Source organism: Protopterus annectens, chromosome 9.part0 (genome assembly GCF_019279795.1).
Source record: "Protopterus annectens isolate FY-2018-M chromosome 9.part0, PAN1.0, whole genome shotgun sequence".
Classification (NCBI taxonomy): domain Eukaryota; kingdom Metazoa; phylum Chordata; order Ceratodontiformes; family Protopteridae; genus Protopterus; species Protopterus annectens.
The window spans coordinates 820,656,332-820,669,643 of record NC_056743.1 but is presented as its reverse complement, the minus strand read 5'-3'; the positions used below and the strand labels follow the sequence as shown (position 1 = coordinate 820,669,643).

The 13,312-nt window shown below is 43.3% G+C and overlaps 1 protein-coding gene across 1 annotated transcript in view; it reads left to right on the top strand.

Moving 5' to 3' along the window:
- LOC122811561 (sentrin-specific protease 1-like) overlaps nt 1–13,312 on the top strand; it is a gene marked incomplete in the record, with an annotated part of 1,729,916 nt that overhangs the window by 281,822 nt on the left and 1,434,782 nt on the right. The window contains 1 exon segment of the mRNA XM_044083479.1: nt 2,086–2,266. Within this exon segment, the coding sequence (XP_043939414.1) occupies nt 2,086–2,266 (181 nt within the window).

Sequence of the window (13,312 nt, the reverse complement as noted above, 5' to 3'; positions counted from 1 at the left end):
TTTTTGCCCTGATCCCACCCAAAGGACAGTCAACGAGGCCCCCAGGTCTCCTTTATGCTTGCCTGCCAGTGTCCTTGATAATCAAGTTTCTGCAAAAGTCACTCAATACATAGCAACTATAATTCTCATAACTACATTGTTCCCCTTCCTGTGACCTGTTGCACCTTCCCTGGATTGAGGATCCTATTCCAAATGGGATATTCCACCATCTGGCTCACTCTCCCAAATCTGAAATTCCTCAGGTTGACCACTTGATTCCTCCACTTCCAATGATAGCCAGAGATACTAAGCTTTCTGAAAGAGTTCTGCATATTATCACTTCTTTCCAGAAGCCTTCTGCCAGAAAGGTTCATGGGAACAAGTGCAAAATGTTTACCTTTTGGGCCATTTCAAAGTGCTCTGATTCATTTTTTGCCCTATTAGATGCAATCTTTCAAATGTTCATCTGGGTCAAGACCATCTGCCAGTCACGTCTTTAAGACTGTCCAAAGCCTTTGAAATTTTTTTTTTTTACTGCTCAGACCCTCCACTAAGGGATCCAATTCCTCCTTGGAACATTCTTCTCCTCCTTCAAGTCTTGACCAGGGCGTCTTCCAAGCTAGCTGCTACTGGTGATTTTGTTTCTGTCATATAAAATACTTTTTTTAATTGCATTAACTTCAGCTAGGTGAGGTTCTGAACTGCAGACCTTATCCTGTTTCCTGCCTACCTCATTTTTCGCAAAGACAGGGTTTCATTGCAGGCTAATCCACCCTTCTTACCTAAGGTGGCCACTGAGTATAGTCTCGACCAATTGATTTAATTGCCAATCTTCTTCCCAAGCTTCCATAATAAGGACAAATGTATACGTCATTGCCCTGACTTCTATTGTCAGTTGAGATTCTGTTTGGACAGGACCAGTCATATCAGGAAGTCAGACCAACATCGTGTCATTCTTTAGAGCTAAGCTTGGGAAACCAGTTTCCAAAGTAACTTTATCCAGATGGCTTTTTGATTGCATATTCTGTGTTTATTCCATGAAAGATGCATCCTTAAAGGAAAACTCCACCCTAGAACTAAAAATCTTTTTTTCACTCTATTTCCTGACCTATTTTAACACCTCAAAATCACTCTAAGTGCTTTATTTGTAATTTTAGCCTGTTTCCAGAACATGGCTACAGATAGGGCTTGATGTATCAATGTGATCCTGTTCTCTCCCTCAGCCCTTTCTCTTTCGTATAATGCTTTGTATGACTCCTACCAGACACATGGAAGTAACTCTGAATTCCCATGCCATTGACATATAATGGGCTTTGTGAGAGTCACTGTTTATCTTCTTTGCCTTCTGTAAAAGGACCGATTATTTTCTGTCTCTAATTTCCCTCATTTATCTTTGGCTCAGACCTTGTTTTGCAATGTACTTTGAAGTTATCCAGCTACAGCCAGAAAAAGTAGCTAAATTGCAGGCCTTTGTTCAGTGTTTTCTTTTGTAGTTCAACAGGAATTGACAGTCCCCTCCTCCCACACTACTGCAGAGGTGTTAAAACTATCAGTGCACCGAGAGACCCTTGCAGAATATTCCTCTTGGACTACTGTAGTGTTCAGGCTGGCCTGGGACTTCCACAGCAAGAACTTCCAAGGTGTGATTACGACAACAGTGAATGCAGTTGAACATCTATGTTTATGGTAATTAGACACAACTGTACTTTCTTGTATATTGATTGTTACTAGCTAGGTTGTCCTATCTTTATTTTTATTGATTTATGGGTGGGTACTTGCTGGTGGCGTTGATGAAGTGACATGTGCCAGGGAGGACATGCTTCTGTGGTTGATGTGTAATTTCACAGTATGTGTATTAACAGGAACGCTTATGTTTGTAAGTGAAATAATTCTTGAAAAAGATGCCAAATTCTCATTGAAGGAGAGGAAAAACAAAAACATAAGGCTTGTCAGAGAGGAAGGGCCTCTTCAAGATCCATTTACATGTTAAGAAGAACATACTTATTATATGATCAATGCTTGCATGACTGTAAAGTAAATCTTTAGTCTTTTGTTTATAAAAATGAAAAGGAGGTGCTGTAAAATTCTACTTGCTTTTCCTTTCAGTTGTTACAGAATTTTTTAAATCAGACCGAAGTCCACCACAGGAGGACACCAGTTTGTTGTTCCGACGACCAAGGATTCCTCCAGAAATACAGAATAAAAAGGAGCTCAGTATGACTACAGCTGTACCAGAAGCACCAGCACTTGGAAGAAGCTTACGTCTTGAAGCTTGGAAAACTGAGAGGTAAAAGTCCTTGTTTGTCTTAACCTGCTTACTGATGACATTTTTTTTTCTCAGAGATCGTAGAAGGAACTTTCTGCCATAGTCTTTTCTGGTGCCTACCTCCTCAAATACTAAAACACTCTTGTCATTGCATTATATAGTAACAGATGTACTGAATGTTATGTCTGGATTCCCAAGAGAAAACTGAATCCAGATGTACCTAAACTGATGTCATTGAATCAGTATAACTGAAATCACACCACCAAATGCTACTTCTGATGAAAGCTAACAAAATGAAAAAGTACCATAAAAATCTAAACACACTGAGTAGTCATCCTCATACTTGAGTGATTGGACTTTTCCTGTAGCCAAATCTAATATAGCAAACACAAGTATTGCAAGAATCTGGGCCGGATTTAAGCATAGTGCAAATAGGCAGCCACCTAGGGTGCCATTCTTGTAGGAAAATTCTTTCCTTATTTATTTCTTTAATTATTATTTTTCTAAGAGCAATGTTTTTTTTGCTCTAAAAATTAAAGAAGTAAAATACCCCTCCTGAAAGGAACTGTGCCTATTGCACAGCATGCACTCCAGGGGGGTTCCGGCGTGTAGCTCGCAAGACATTTCCCTGCAAGCTACATCGTCGAAACCAATTGGCTGCAGCAGCAATTTGCCGTAGAGCAATACGGCTGAAAAGCATAGCCGCTGCAGCTGTACACTCTGCAAAGTAATTCTACAACTGGTGGCGATCCCTACAGACAGCTGCCCGGCCGTATTCTAGCAGGGACGGCTGTACTAGATGTGTACCATGTTCTGTATTTTCATGTAAGGGATGCATTTATTGTATTATTTATTTATTTTATTGTCAGACGTCTGACAATAAAATAAATAAATAATACAATAAAATAAATAAATAATACAATAAATGCATTCCTTACATGAAAATACAGAATGTGGTACACATCTAGTACAACCGTCCCTGCTAGAATACGACCAGGCAGCTGTCTGTAAGGATCACCACCAGATGTAGAATTACTTTGCATAGTGTACAGCTGCAACAGCTATGCTTTTCAGCCGTATTGCTCCATGGCAAATTGCTGCTGCAGCCAATTGGTTTCGGTGATGTAGCTTGCAGGGAAATGTCTTGCGAGCTACATGCCTGAACCCCACCAGGGAGCAGTGCTCCATTTGACTTAAGTCAACTTGTATTAAACTTGAACATTGCAAGGTCAGTGACTAAAGGCCTTGTAAAGTTCAAATGTAGCAGCAAAGTCACCCAGAAGAGTTTTGTTGTATTTTTTTTATTTATTTATTTTTTTTATTTATTAGAAGTATAAAGTTGTAATGCCTGGATTTACTGGCTGACTGCAGTGGTTACTTTGGAATTTGCTAGCAAATTACCAGAATTTTATTTTTATGGGGCAGAAGTCAAAACTATGAGAAAATCAGGCATGTTCTGCAGAATTATGGCCAGTTCAGATGAAATGAATGGTGCAGTGGGTGAAATGTTATTTTTACAGTGACACTGGCAATGATGAACCAGGTATTTTTGGAATTATTTTTTGGGCTTTGTGATTTGTATGGAGCAACTTAGTTTGGAATACTTGAATGTGTGACAGCTTGTTTGTGTGGCTAACTTTGGTCTCCTAAAAATAGAGGTGGCTAACTTCATGGCACCCATGCAAATGGAGAATAGTTGCATGACTGCCGAGTCATACACCAGTGCACTGTACGAACACGTACACATATGCATGGATCTTGCCATACTCAGTAGAACCAAGACACTCTCCTCCAAAAAATGGAAGCCAATCTGGTGGTCCCCTGCCATAAACAAACTCTACAACAGAAGGAGGAAACTGATGCTGAATAAGGTGAAGTCTCAAGACTGGAAAAACTCCCTTATCAGCCTCAACAAAAAGTTGAGATCCCTCATCAAATCCTCTAAAGCTAGCTATGAAAACAGAATTGCAGCAGATAGTAAAGACAACCACAAGGCCTTCTATAGTTATTTGAAGGACCTCCACGACAATGCCTAGATTTGCTCTGAGCTACTGCACAGTGGTACCTCCTATACCGAGCCAACAGATATTGCCAATATACTGGCCTACAGATTCAGTGCCAACTTTACCCCCCCCCCCCAATAGGACCAATCACAATACCAGTAGATTGCCAGGCACCCGGTATTACTGCTGCACAGGTTAAAAACAGCACTGTCCAAGGCCAAGAATGCAGATGTTCTTCGTGTTTCACTGTTGCAGTCATTTACACTTGGGTTATCTGCCTGCAGGTAGCCCTCAGCCGGCCTGAATTTCAAAGTCTTGGATCCCTGCATCGGATGCTGTCCCTTCTTCTATGACGTCAGAGGTATAAAACATTTAGCTGATGCCATTACATCAGTCTTTCTTGCCGCGTGGTGCCCGATGCAGAAGCAGTTCGCAAGTGCCGGTTGGCCGACTCCTGAAATTTTCGTTTGTTTCCGAACCGAAGTCTTCAGAAAAGCTAAGTATCCCGTTGGGGATCCTTTTTCTTGATCTAAACCGATGTCAGTAAAAGTTAATAATTGCATTACCTGTGGAAAGCAAATACCTCAAAGATTTTCATTCGTACTGCATTCCTTGCTTAGGCCCAGACCACGATGTCCGTAGCTGTCTGTTTTGAGCCTTATTCAATCCTTGATCTATTCGTCGCCTGTTTATTTTTGCTGCAAATTATTTTGGTACTCTGTTTAACTATCCATAAATGGCTTTGGTAAGCCATCCGACTACCGACATTCCAAAAAACGTAAAGATAAAGACAGAGACAGACCACATAGGTCCAAAGCTGCCGACGACGCTTCTGTTAAGCTAGTTGCCAGTTCGCCGGTACTCATTGAGGTGCTTTTGCAGCCTCTGATACCCGCTACTTCAGATTCGCAGGCCTCTACTGAGATGCATTCGGAGTCCGGTATGCTGCGAGATGTTTCTTTGACCATGTAACCTGTGGATGTCTCTACCCTGGATGGGTCCGGAGCCACTGTGCTGGCACCGGCTTCTGAGGGTCTATTCAGGCCTACTGACTTGCATTTCAATGCGATTCCATCTTCTTCTTCAAGGCCTAAAACTCAACCCACGCCTAGAAAACCAACGTCCAAACTGCATGGTCAGGCCCATATGCCTAAAAAACAAATGATAAGAATGGCTGAAGACTTTATTACTTAAATTAGGGGACGCCAGGCTTCACCCTCTAAGAGACCTAAAATTGATTTTCCTTCTGATTCTTCTGATCAGGATTCTGAAATTTCTGTTTTTTCTGATTACCAGGATTTGCCCTTGTCTACCTATGAGGATTCTGATGCAGAGGACTCCATTCCCTCTGCTTCCCCTCCAGACGATTTTTCTTTTGGTGAAACCTTGCACACTCTTAGGGAGCATTTCCGCTGGGAAAGCCAGGATTACTCTGACTCCAAAAAGAGGCTTAGGGAATTCTTACTCCTTCCTCAACACAGGCCTTTAGCTATCCCTCCTGTTCTAGACATTGTAGATGATGCCTTCCTGGAATCTAGCCTGGCCCTGACACTTTACGGCCAGCTCCCAGGAAACCTGACTGGTATTAGTGTACCTGACTCTCGCAAGTTCCTCTTCAAGAATCCTACTGCGGACCCAGAGACAGTTTTCCCAAGGACCTAAAGGCATTAAGGTTACTACTGCCAAAAACCCTACCCCCTCTGATAGAGATTCCAGGGCCTTGGACATATTGGGTAAGAAGGTATACACTTCTGCTACTTTGGCCATTAGGGCCTTAAACTGCCAGTTTCATATGTTAAAGTATCAGCAGCATATTATGGGACTCCTTAAACAGAAATTGATGTTGATTCCTAACTGTGCTGGAAATAAAGATTTACAGGATATAATGCACTCTGCTGAACACGTTGGTAAACATACTTTGCAATGTGATTTTGACTCTTTAGAAGCAGCTTGCAAGGCTGCTGTCACTGGGTCTGTTCTTAGAAGGCATTCTTGGCTTAAGGAGCAAAATTTGCCAGATCATGTTAAAGCTAAATTACTGGATGTTCCCTTAAACCAAGACTACCTTTTTGGTAGCAAAGCAGAAGAAGGCCTTAAAAAGATGGAGGAAAAAGCTAAATCTATGCAAATTGTTAAAGATTTCCTACAAGTACAGCCTCCCAGGTTTAGTAGGCATTGGCCTTCTAAGAATTGGTCCTTTTCTGTCTCATCCAGGCCTTCAGTCCAGACCCAGGAACAGCAGACGTCCTAGGCTACAGTCTAAAGGTACTCGCAGGCGTAAGCAGTGGGGGGCTCCCATTTCCAAAGCTGTAAGTAGTAAGACACCCCCTATGGAAAAATGTCACAGTGACTTGAACCTTCCAAGCCCTGCTCAGCTGCCTGCTCCCTTAGGGGGAAAGATCTGGCATGCAAAAAACTGAAAACTCATTACCCAGGACAAATGGGTTTTAAATATAGTTTTCCAAGGATACAGACTCCACTTCCACACCTTACCAACCCCAAACGGTTGGCCAGACCTACCCCCAAATCAGTGGGCAGAGGCTCAACACCAGGGTCTCTCTTTTCTAAGTATCAGGGCTGTTCAGCCTGTCCCAACAGAAGAAAGGGGACAAGGTTTTTGCTCAAGACTTTTTCTGGTACCCAGAAAAGACAGCTCATGGCGCCCTATCCTGGACCTCTCTACTCTAAACATCTTTTTAGTAATCCCAAAATTCAAAATACTAACACTTCAACAGCTGCTTCCTATTCTAGGAAAAGATGCCTGGTTGGCAACCTTAGACTTAAAGGAAGCTTAACTGCACATCCCAATAAGGGAATCTTGCAGGAAATACCTACGCTTCAGAGCAGGCTCCATATACTATCAGTTCTATGCACTTCCCTTTGGCTTATCTACTGCGCCCAGGGTATTCACAAAGTGCCTAGCTTCAATTATTGCATTTTGCAGGCAAAGAAATATTCAAATATACCCATATCTGGACAATTGTCTAATTCAGGCAGAAAGACAGGACTTGCTGCTAAAACATCTGGCATTTGTAAAGAAACTTCTAACCTCACTAGGGTACACATTAACGAAAAGGAATCTCATCTAGTACCCTGCCAACAAATTGTATTCCTGGGAGCAAGCTTGAACACAACTTCACCGATGGCTTACCTCACGCCAGAAAACAAGTTTGACACCCTACTTCAGACTACTGGCCACAAAGACCCAGCTATTTGCAAGGAAAATCCTGCAAGCCCTAGGGTTCCTGGCCTCCTGCATTCTTCTAATTCCATATGTAAGACTGCATATGAGGAAACTACAATGGTGTCTAAAAAGCCTATGGTGTCAACATTCTCAGGACCTGGAATCAATGATTCCTATCATTCCTTGCATAAAGACAGAGTTCCTTTGGTGGGCAGAGGCCTGCTACCACAGCAAGGGGCTCCCATTCACTTTACCCCCTGCTGCCCAAACCCTAACAACAGACGCATCAGACTATGCATGGGGGGGGGGGCTCACTTGGCAGAGCAGTGCATTCAGGGCAAATGGAGCCAGAGTCAGATACACCTGCATATCAATCAAAAGGAAATGTTAGCTGTACAGAATTTCCTGACAGCCTTCAAGGACCACATTCTTCCAGGGCAATTATTGGTAAAGACAGATAACAACACCACTGTTATGTGGTACACAAACAAGCAGGGGGAAACCCACCCGTACCCTCTCTGCAGACTAGCCATGGCTCTGTGGAACACAGCCTTGAGCTACCAAGTGCACCTACAAGCTCAATTCCTGCCAGGCAAGCTAAATTCACTGGCAGACGACCTAAGCAGAAATCTAATGGACCCACACGAGTGGAAACTGGACACAAATATATTCAACTATTTGAGAAACAAGTGGGGAATCCAGAGACAGACCTGTTTGCCTCCCCCCAAAACTACCAGTTGGACAAATTCTGTACAAGGACTTCCCACTGTCAAGCTTGGAAAGCGGATGCCCTGTTCTTCACCTGGGAAGCCTCTCCGTTTATGCCTTTCCCCCTCTGCCTCTCCTCTCGAAAGTTCTGCTAAAGATCAAAAAGGACAAACCAAGGACAATACTGATTGCAACAGACTGGCCATGCCAGTACTGGTACCCCCTCTTACACAGTATGTCACTGCTGGAACCATGGCACATGCCTCAGACCCCCGTCCCTGCTGTCCCAGTAGGAAGGCCAGATTCTGCACCCTCAGTTTCAAACTCTGAACCTTGCAGCCTGGCTAATTCCTTGAGCTCACCAATAGCATCCCTCTGTAAGCAGGTGCTAGATGTCATTCTGGAGGCAAGGAGGCATAGTACTAGAAAATCCTATGCTGAAAAGTGGAAAAGATACTGCTGCTGGAGCGAGACTCTGGGTATGGGCACAATGGTGCCCAGCTTACCACATATTCTTCAGTACTTAACAAAGATGCTCCACAAGGGCCTTTCCTTCTCGCCAATTAAAATTCATGCCTCTGCCATTTCAACACATTATAATACTGAACCTCCCCTCTTCTCTCACCCCCCCCCCGCTAAAGAAATTCCTTAGAGGGGCCAAACGTTTAAGACCACCCAGAAGAGCCCCTACTCCAGCCTGGGAACCCTAACTTTGTATTGGAAAAGCTCACTCTCCCTCCTCTTGAGCCAGCTTTAACTGCAGAGTTGAAATTCCTTTCTTGGAAAACAGCCTTCCTTCTAGCCATCACTTCAGCAAGAAGAGTGTCTGAATTACAGCAGGCCCTCATGGCAGTGGAGCCCTTCATCATCTTCCATGCAGGCAGGGTGTCCCTCAGGACCAATCCTTCCTTTATGCCCAAGGTGGTGTCTAGTGTGACCCGTAACCAGTCCATTCATTTGCCTACTTTTTCCTTAATCCACAGAACAAAGGAGAATGAATACTGCACTCTTTGGACGTACACAGACAACTTAGATTTTTTTTGGACAGGACAAAGCCTCTCAGAAAATCTGAACAGCTGCTAGTTGGCTTTGCTGCAGGGACAGAGGGGAAGGCCATTTCAAAGCAAACCATTTCTAAATGGATAGGCCATTACATTCATTTCTGCTATAAGCACCATGGAAAACCTACCCCACGGGGGCCAAGATCACATTCAACCAGGGCTGCATTTGCCTGTACAGCCTTTCTCAGAGGTGTCCCTTCCAGGGACATCCTACGAACTGCTACCTGGAGCTCAGTACATACCTTCACCAAACGTTACCACATGCCTATTTTTTCTAAATCCAGAGCTGGTTTTGCCACTGCAGTCTTGTAGGGCTTAATAGCTGGTCCTAATGCTCTCTAACTTCCTCCTCCCTTCCTTAGCTTTGGGAATCAACCCAAATGTAATGACTGCAGCAGTGAAACATGAAGAACATAGTACAGTTGTGTACACTTACCATAAATGTAGATGTTCTGTTGCAGTCTCCCTCCAGCCCCCTGACTTCTTTTGGCTCTACCTTTCGTCTTGTTAAGTGTATTACAGCTTTCTGGTGTATTTGCTTTTTGTTGGAGGTGTAACCTAACATATAATTGCTTTCCATTACGGGGGCACCTGACATTTGGGGCAAGAAAAAGTGATGTAATGGCGTTGGCTGCATGTTTTATACCCCTGAAGTCCTGATGTCATGGAAGAAGGGACAGCATCCGATGCAGGGATTCAAGACTTTGATATTCAGGCTGGCTGAGGGCTACCTGCAGGCAGATAACCCAAATGTAATGACTGCAACAGTGAATACACTCGAACATCTGCATTTATGGTAAGTGTACACAACTGTACTTTTCTTTTGGGACCTGACAATATCCTGGCTGTGTTCTACATGAAATACACTTCACCTGTGTGCCCTGTTCAATCACAGCCTCACCTTGGCCTTTGTCCCTACCGAATGGTGCACTGCTATAGTCTTCCTTAGCCACAAAAGAAGACTGCAGACCCTGGGAACTATCACCCTATTCGCCTGACAAGTCTGATATGCAAAGCTATGGAATGCATCATCAAGGACCTAATAAACAAGGATATAGGCAATCTCCACACTCTGGATCCCACACAGTTGTTTTTTTGAAGGGTACATCATACCTGTTCAACTTGGTCGACTTCTTTGAGTCAGTTACCAGTGCTGTGGAGAAGACAAGGTGGTTCATACAGCCTACCTTGATCTGGCCAAGACCTTTCATACCATTCCCCACTCAGGAATCATAGAAAAACTCACTAAGCTAGGCATCAGTCCCTATATAAGTAGGTGGGTTGCAAATTGGCTCATTGATAGAACTCACAGTGTGAAAGTAGCTGACTCCAAGTCAGACAGCTGACCAGTTAAGAGTTGAGTCCCACAGGGATCGGTCCTGGGTCCTCTTCTGTTTGGTTCTCGACTTCTCAGATGTCCAGGTCAACACAAAGGAACTCTGGCTGACAAAGTTCACAGAAGATTGCAAGTTGGGAGCCATTAACTCCCCAAGTGATGTTGACATTCTACAGAAAGACCTCAATGAGACCAACAACTGGTCTCAGAACCATGGCCTTAAGCTCAATGCCAAAAAATGTGTAGTCATCCCCTTTGGGAAAAACGCAGTTCCCATGAACTACCACATCAATGGTAGTCCACTGAACACAGAAGGTGTTATAGGAGATCTGGGAACACAGGTTGACAGCAACCCTTCTTTTGACCACCACACTGCCACTGTGGTCAGAAAGTCCTATGTGGCACATCTCATTACTAAGGGTTTTGCATCCAGGAAGGAAGAGGTCATTATCTCCCTCTACTCTTCCCTCATTAGGCCAGTCATCAAGTACAATGCCCCATTTAGCTTGTACCTCACTAGACACCTTCAACAACTTTAGAGGCCACAAAAGTACCTCACAAAGAGGATCCTAGGCCTTGAACACTTGTCGTACATGGACAGACTCAAAAAAAACTCCCAACTATTCTCTATTGTAGTTGTATAAACCACTTAATGCTATAAATTGCATGTTATGTAAAGCATTTCAATGATTGTTGTATGTGATAAAGGTGCAAAAGTAATCAAGTATATTTTTTTCTTTTGTAGCTTGAAATGTGAGCATTACAATGAAAAAATTGAAGATAGACTGGAGAACAGCATGTTTAAGTTAACAGGCTGTAATCTTGGACTATTGGGGTGGGGATTGGGTGGTAAAGTACATTGATTATGATGCATGTAGAATTGAAATGTTTTCTTTTTCTTTTGCATAGGTGGATGTTGGGATTATTGCCCTTGGCTTAATCTATTGCCAAGTTTTTTAAGTGTTTAAAAAAATTAGAGACCACGTGTAATCAATAGTTTTCCTTTAAAAAAATAAGTGTTCATTGTTAGTTGAGAAGTGTATTCTGTTCCTATTTTCCATGGAAACAAGGTGACTAAAGTTAGACAATAAATTGAAAGGTCTAGACTTTGTTCACTGAGAGAAACACAAAATTAAAAGGTACAAGGATAAGCAGCACAGTATTTCAAAAAAGCTTGAAATTATTGAAAGTGAATAAGAGCAGCTTTTCTGGTGACTAAATGCTTTAATGCATTTACTAGAATGATGTATTTACTTTTATTTAAAGGTAGCCAGTGCACCTTTTTCTTAAGGCTAAAAGTTAATGTTTTCTGAAGGCATATGAGCTATTTTTTTTTCACATCTGGAAGGGGAATAAAGATAAATCAAGAACTGGCAGCAGTCAGTGTAAGTAGGAGCACAGGCTGTAACATGAGGTTTAGTATGGATAACCTTAAATGTTAAGTTGTCTATCTCGCCTTCATTCTTGCTGGATGGGTTCGGAGCCGACCTCGGCTCCGACTCGGCCACTCTAAAAGCTCGAGAGTTGGTTCCACCGGCTCGAGGCTCCCCTTATATCCCACAATGCTAGGCGTGAATTACCTCAGATCTCGTTTGCTGCTACAGCGATCGAGGTGTTTGGTTTCTACCGGCTTCAGGTGAGTTATTGTAGAATAAAGTATAGTCTACTTAAACCCCTTTAATTTAATTCATTATTGTTATTTCCCTTAGTTTAGTGGATTCAGACCCCCTTTTCTCCTGATGTTCTTCGTTTTCCATTGCTGCAGTCCTTACTATTGGGTATAGTCCGCATCCAGTCGGCCCGAATACCAGAGTATAAGGCTGACGTCGGTCAGGGCGCATTAGACTGACGTCAGTACGTCAGGGTACTAATGCGCATGACCGGCGTCATATCCTCAGTCTTTTTTGGCGCGTGGTCCGATGCAGAAGCAGTTTTGCGAGTGCAGGTTGGCGTTCTGAAATATTTCCGAAACCGGAGTTTCAGACCGAATCAGAGTTGGCTAAGTACCCCGTTGGGGAACATTTTGGTTTTTCTTGCCTCAGTATTTAACCGGATGTCAGAAAAAGTGAATAACTGTATTTCTTGTGGGAAACAAATACCTCATAGGGATTACCATACATTGTGTATACCTTGTTTAGGGCCTGAGCACGACGTTGTTGGTTGCCGCTCTTGTGCTAGGTTTAACAAACGCACTATTAAGAGGAGGTTAGACTGTGCCAGATTAGTGTTTGGGAAGCGTTGCAATTATAAAATGCCGTCGGATGCTCCGACGCCCGCTTCGCCCAAGAAGCGCAAGGACAAAACAGCGAAGCCTAGGGTTGATGAACCGGCAGTCCCGGACGTCGGTTCTTTAGGAGGCTCAGTGGAGCCAGAGGTTTTGCCAGGAGTTTCTATGGAGTCTCAGGCAGAAACTTTACTGTTACAGGATGTACCCTCTCAGGAGGCAGGCCAGGCTGAGGGGCTTCTCAGGTAACTATTCTTCCCTCTCTTCCCAAAGTAGTTAGAGCCTCTCCTTCTGTTGCCAAAACTTCTTTTAGAGGTAGGCCAAGTTCAGCTTCAATAGGGGCTTCTCCTAGCATTTCGGGTTCTGTACCTAAGAAACATATGCTTAAAATGGCAGAAGATTTGATTACTATGATTAGAGGTTCTATGGGCCCTCCTGATAAGAGGCCTAGGGTGGAACCAGAGTTTGACGGTTTTGAACAGGGTTCAGGGGCTTCTGAGTCTTCTGCGGAAGATTTGCAGGAGTATCCTCATTATTCTGATTCTGATGTG